At 40.1% G+C, this 7,079-nt stretch overlaps 1 protein-coding gene across 1 annotated transcript in view; it reads left to right on the forward strand.

The window, feature by feature from the left end:
• spred2b (sprouty related EVH1 domain containing 2b) overlaps nt 1-3,084 on the forward strand; it is a 31,528-nt gene extending 28,444 nt beyond the window's left edge. The window contains exon 6 of the mRNA XM_053502158.1: nt 41-3,084. Coding sequence (XP_053358133.1) covers nt 41-694 — 654 coding nt within the window. The 3' untranslated portion in view covers nt 695-3,084. The remainder of the gene's footprint in view (nt 1-40) is intronic.
• Nucleotides 3,085-7,079: the final 3,995 nt, after the last annotated feature.

Raw genomic sequence — 7,079 nt, forward strand, 5'->3', positions numbered from 1 at the left:
TAAATCGTAAATAAAATTTTTCTTTGTTTTGCTCGTGCAGGCAGCGCCCAGGTTGGCGCGACGTGTCAGCTTCCTAGACGAAGAGGAGGAGGTTGTACGCATAAACCCACGTGAGCGTGCTTGGCTCTCAGGCTATGAGGACTACCGGCATGCAGCAGCACGTGCTCAGGGTCTTGACTCGTACGTGCATTTCGAAAAGGTCGATGCACCAGCCAAGCATGACTACAGCTATCCGTATACACCAGGCTCGGAGCTGAGCAAGGGCCCTCGCCGAGGCTCCGGGAGTGGGGCTGTGGTTTCTCAGCCAGTCAGCTTCAAACACAAGGAGGATGAGGAAGAGGGTTTGGGCGAGCGACGACACTGTGTCTATTGTGGCGTTTTTTTCCGGCATGAGGAGAACGGGCGCGGTCGCTGCCCTGACGCTCCGGACCCAGCACGTTCATGCATACGGCGCTTCAGCTGCATGTGGTGTGCGGATACTGTGCTCTACCACTGCATGTCAGACCCGGAGGGAGATTACTCTGATCCCTGCTCATGCGACACAGCCGACGAACGTTTCTGCCTGCGCTGGCTCGCCCTACTCGGCCTTGCGCTGCTTGCGCCCTGCCTCTGCTGCTACCCTCCTCTGCACGCCTGTCACCGATGTGCCGTGGCCTGTGGCTGCTGTGGTGGGAAGCACAAGGCCGCTGCGTGACCCCTGACAATGATCTCGCCCAAAATATCACATGTTAAATGGACCCATTGAGGCGGGCAACAGGAGGCAAGAAGAAAGTTCATCATGTCTTTTCAGTTTCTTTTTCAGTCTGTCTCAATTCCTGCTCCAGACAGACAAAAAGAACAAAAAATGGTGCATTTAACTGGCTTGAATATTTCTTTTTTATATGTAATAATGAATATATATATATATATATATATATATATATATATATATATATATATATATATATATATTTTATAAATGTATGCGTGTGTGTGTGTATGTGCATTCCTGTGTATGTTTTCTTTTCTCATCTTCTGGATGTTCTCTTCAGTTCCTTGTGAAAAAAAAAACAAAAAAACAAAACAGCTCTTGTTTGTTTCAAGTGGCCCTTTTGGAGCTGACTTGTTAAGCATTACTTATGCAGGTACTTTATATTTTTACACTGATTTTTAATTTCAAGAACTTGAATTCTTTATTTTTAATGGTGCGTGCATTTGATTGGAGAATCAGTCGTTTGAATTCTGGGTTTGTTTGCCATGGCCGGCTACGTGAGGTGGATTGTGTCCGGAACCCTCAAAACATACAAAATAATAACAGTGAGAGAGAGAGATTAGCTCGAGACACTAAACCTGTAGTGAGGTTCACAGTGTGCGCTTGATTGGGACTGTGTGTGCCCGTGTGAGTGTGTGCGTGTGTGTATGCGTGTAATAGTGCAGAAGCCTGCATGTGTGTTGTAAAGGAATGAGAACATTGTATTACAGCATAGTATTGTTGTTATTGTATTTAAGCCAAATTTACATAAGCTGCATTGTGAGTATATGTAAATACTGTATACTCATATGTATATGTCTAAAATTGATTATTATATTCACAACCACATTTGTGGTCATAGTGGATAAATAGAATAGTGGATAAGGAGCTCTTTTAAATGACCATGATTGATATCCAAAGATTTTTTTTATTATTATTTTTTTTTTTTCCTGTTCTATTTATTTTCTTAATCAATTGAATCACCAGCCAAAGGGAGAAGGAAATATGAACATAAGGTTTGGCTTTTGAACTAGAAGCCTTGTCATATGAGAGAGTAGAAGGAGTCCAGTTGGAACAGTGTATATTATGCTTGGAGTAAAATGCATAACGAGTATCTGCTTTCCCACTCCGACATGTGGCTTTTAACACTTAAAAACGAGTGGAAAAAGTTTTTCTTTTTCTTCTTTTCAAAATGACTCCTGCTCTATAGGAAGCCTAAAAGATCAGGACACCTATTACAGGGACATTTGCCAAAATGATCTCTAACGTTACTCAAAGCCTTAATTTTAGTTCAAATAATAATAATAATAATAATTCATAGTGTCTGCCACAACGTTTGCTCATAAGACAGACACATTTTTGTGAATTCTTTTAAAATCAAGAGAAAGTGAAGAATATTTTTGTAATATATCCGATATGATCACATCAAATGAGCCTTTTTTTTTTTTTAATTAAGAGAATGTGTTAAAAATGTAGAGGGACACAGTAGGGTTAAAAGGCATCGTACAATCTGAGAGGCAGCTCTGTATAGTCTGTCTCGGACATTATAACCTGCTCAAACCCATGAATGACATCATCCAGTTACGGTTCAAATAAATCATGCAATGAAAAAATACTATCTGGTTTAGCTAGTGAAGCTGTGCGAGTACGATTCCACATGGCTATTACTAATGTCTGTGTTGTTTAACCCATAACGTTCAACCTGCTCATGGGAGCTACAGTCTCGGTCATGGAGTGTGTCGTGTTAGTACGTTACAAACACGTAGAATGTCTGTCAGTACATGGGAGATCAGGGAGGAGTGTCACTGTATCCTTCATCCACAGCACGTCCTTTTGGCTCTCCATCAGCTTTGGCAATACTGAATAAGCATCATCTTTTTCACTAAGAGCCCGGGATACCTGTGGTTAAAAATAAAATAAAACATAACAACAACAACAACAAAAAAGAAGTCTGTACGTCGGTCACAGTGCAGTCTTGCTACTATACACATTTTACATGTTTAAAAAGTGCCTGAAGCATATTGTTAATCTGTCTCCTTGTATACTAAAAGAAAAATTAAATAAACCCTATTGATCAGTTTTGTTTTTTACAATAAGAATTTTTACCTCTGTAAAAAGCAAAAAAAAAAAAAAAAAATCTATATCAAGTGTATGATGTACATTTTTATTTCAATTTTTTTTTTATTGTTTCTAACATGTATGTTCAATGAAGCTCTTTGCTTACGAGAGGACAAAAGGAAGAAAGTACTTTGTAAATACAGGTAGATTGTGTCAGAACTACAAGAAGTGTGGCCTGGCCAGTAAGTAGTTCTACATGTGTGTCCTAGCTCCCAATAAAAATAAAACCGAAATTACTTATTGGTTCGGGCCTGTGTTCATGCTATTTGTCACAAAAGCTGTTCGTTGACATGCAAGCTGCTTATCCCTGCACAACCTACAGTGAAGGAACAAGCGTAATCTGAGCCATACTTTTCTGCTGTGCACCGTGGCCTTGTGTATGAACTAAATCTATAAATTGTACAATGTGTTACTAGTGTACATGCTCTCTCACAAATGTGAGCTGCAGAAAGTACATTAGATTTTTTTTTTTTTTATTCTTTTTTGGATGTTTCTGCAAAAACACATGGCTGATTTTTGGGGGAGGCGCGGGTTGAGAAGGGAAGAATGTCCCCAAAGGCTTGGCCTGCTATGCAGCTCAATGACTGCGAATAGTATCAAGCTCCACATGTGCAAACATTTACAACGTATTTTCTTATAATGAGTGCACGTTTTTTCATCTTCCTGCTTCTTGAAATAAAGCTGTTCTTTACCTCGGCTAAAAGTCTTCCTGCTGAACAACTGAACAACATGGCCCAGATGCTTCTTTTTCTCCTTTAGGCTTTTTTTTTTTTTTTTTAAATCTGCCAACCTCATGTCAATAGCAGCCCTTGTTTTATATTTTATCAAAGCTTGTGCTTTCAGGCAGACACTGCACTTGGAGACAAAGCTGATGACCACAATAAGATGCTGTTGGTTGGGTTGTTTTTGGTTTTCTCCCTCTCAGACAACAATGCTTTGGAAAGCAGCACAACAAGCACAACCTAAAGATTTGGCCCCACACTTCCTGTCTGGTGGGAGTGTAAGACAGCTGTCTGAGCTTGCTTCCTGTTTGCCTGTTTGGACTCCTTCTCCACCTGTTGTTTACGTCCTGTACCGGATGTTGTGCTGCGTTCATTCAGACCCCGCTGCTGCTGCACCATCTGGCTACTTCATGCCTGTAGCCGCTGTCTAAATATGTGCATCTTGAACCTGGTGCACTTTTCTCTTTTAAGATTTTGGAATACTTGCTCCAAGGCATCCCCCCCCCCCTTTTTTTTCTGTCTGTCTGTCTTTTACTCATCTGTCTCTTGTAAGAATTGTATCACTTTAGCTCTGGATGTTGTTGCTTGGCTGTCAACTCATAACTGGTGTATTGGTTGTGTACTCAAGATTCAAAATCATTTGGCATTACCAACTGTCCTTGAGCTGATGTACATCTGATGATGTACTTCCTCCTTTGAGGTGCCTCTTTCTTGTGTCCTGCTTTACTGGAAATGAACACTGTGGTAAGCAGCACGTACCAGGATGTTATTGTGCATAGATAACACTTGCAGGCCTCCATATCCTTTGCCTGGATTGGGAGGAGCCCTGGCTTTCCCACACTGGTCAGCAGAAGCCAAGCCAAAATCTGCTTTATCTCCTTCATCTCTGGCTGCCCGTGGGCATGGTGGGAGGCACTGCCTGTTCACAGAGTAGGAGAGAGAGGGGCTTCAAGGTTTCCAGTCTAGCCACACATCCATGAATGACCTTGCTACACAAAAAAAATGGCTGCTTGGTTTCCCCAGAAGTTGCTTCCAGAAACTAACAAAGTCTGGTTTGATCTGTGCTGTGGAGCTCCTTAGGACCTGGGTTCACTTAATGCATGCTTAAAAAAAAAACGAACAAAAAAACACTTGTTTGCTCTCAGGCCTGCTCCAGCCAGTTTGTGGTGTAAAGAGGCTAGGGACCTTGCAGCAGATTGAAGCTGGACTCCATGCACAAAATGTAATAATTACTTCCTTAAGAGTAAGAATCACAACCAAAAAGGTTTATCCTAAAATGTATCAAATTTATTTCACTTTGGCTTTATACATGTTGTATTTTATGACGCGTGTACGTTTGACTGTAAGCTGAAGCAGACTAATATATGGTATGTTGCGTTTTATTATAATGGGAATTTATTTCATCTGTTACTGTTATTGTTAAAGGGAGGACTTTTAGGTGAATATTAGAATGAAAAAAATCAGCCCAGTCTCTGGATCACATTCTCTTTTACATTCTCCCACACACAAACCCTATAGGGGATGATGTCATTTTTGGGCACAGTTAAGCCTCATGTGGGAACTTTGCTATGTCTCCTAGTTTGCCTGTGCATGTGCAAGTGTGTGTGAGTGAACGAGCACAAGTCCTCCCTCCCTCCCCCAATTTTACCAAAGCCTTGCACATTTTCTAACTCGAACCAGGGAATAATTACAAAAACAACAATAATTGTTAGCAAGATCAAACTTGGAGCCCATCAAAGGATTTGGGCTTTATGTACAGCTCAGGGCAGGGGGAGGGAAAGGAGGGGGTGGGTTCAACAGATCTTATTGGGGCCTAATTTAAACGGGCCCCAGCATGTCTGCCTGCCTCCCTTTGTTTACATGGCTGAAATCTGAAACAAATGTGAACATGATACCGTCTGTCCCTTGCAAAGCTCCCTACAGTGCCTCCGTTTTAGTACTTTGGCAGTGTGTGATCACCTCCCCCTCAGTTCTATAGCAATGTGCTAATCAAAATCAACCAACTAACGAAATCAACTCTTAAGATTTCTATAACATGCTGTCGACCCAGTTACAGAGCAAGTGAACCCTTTCCGTTTGTCTTTTTATGGAATGTTTTTGTGAAAGAAACTAGCCATTTGAGCACAGCTCACCAAAGCACCATGAACATTTTGTTATGTAGATAATTGATATTTTAGCAGCTACTTGGAAAACTTCTACCACTAAAATGTTCCTTTTTTTATCATTTGATGATTGTTATATAAAATTACTTCACTTACCAAAAATGTTGTCTCAGCCTCAGACACTCCATCTCTGGGCCACAAAGAAGGTACAGTGCATCTCGAAGAACTTGAGTATCATGCAAAAGTAAGTTTTCTTTTGTAAAATATAAATACTGTCTATCTTTTAATTTAGTATAATACATGCATGGGGAAGACTGCTGATTTGATAGTTGTACGGAAGATATGCATCAACACTCTGCACAAGGAGAATAAGCCACGGAAGGTGCTGTATTGAAGCATATTCATGTACATCAAGATCCACCATGCATAGACATCTTCAAGAAATAGCAGTCCTAATCTCAAGCCACTCCTGAACCAGGGACAACATCAGAAACATCTTACCTGGACTAAAGAGAGAAAGAACCGTTGCTCAGTGGTTCAAAATCCTCTTTTTTAGATGAATATAAATTTTGCATTTTATTTGGCAATCAAAGTTCCAGAGCCTGAAGAAAAAGTGAAGCGACACAGAATCCAAGCTGCTTGAAGTCCAGTGCAAAGATTCCACAGTCTGTGATGATTTGGGCTGCCCAATTACCAATTAAATTTTTCAATTTAGGCATCTACTAGATTTTAGAGCATTTTAAGCTTCTGTCTGCTCATGAGCTTTATGGAGATGTCAATTTCCATTTCCAGCGGGGCTTAGCACCTGTCCATAGTACCAAAACCTACCACTAACTGGTTTGCTGACCATTATATTATTGGGCTTGACTGGCCAGCCAACTCACTTAATCTGAACCTCATAGAGAATCCATGGGCTATTGTCAAGAGGAAGATGAAAAAACTTCTAACCCAAGAATTGAGACCAGGTTTTCGATAAAGCCTCAGCAGTATCTCAAGCTAATCACCTCCATGCCATTCTGTGTTAATGCAGTACTCTGTGCTAAAGGAGGCCTGACCAAGAACTGAGTGCATCAATTACATAATGATATGTAATAAATTACATAAACATAATGTTTCTGAATTTCTTTATTGTAAATCTTTTTTATCCTTCTTATGAAATATTCTAAGATTTTGAGATACTAGATTCTTATTTTTTTTCATGAGCTGTAAGCCGCAATCACTGAAATTAAAACAAGAAAAAAGGAGCAAAATATTAAACTTTACATGAACCTAGTATATGTCAATGTTGCTTTTTAAATGAATTAACAAACGAAAGTACATTTTCAAGATATTCTAGTTATTAAGATAAAATATTTTGTACAGTTAGCTTGTATCAAGGTTCAGGTTGCAATCAAATTGATTTTTTTC

The sequence above is a fragment of the Clarias gariepinus genome, chromosome 8, assembly GCF_024256425.1.
Source record: "Clarias gariepinus isolate MV-2021 ecotype Netherlands chromosome 8, CGAR_prim_01v2, whole genome shotgun sequence".
NCBI lineage: Eukaryota > Metazoa > Chordata > Actinopteri > Siluriformes > Clariidae > Clarias > Clarias gariepinus.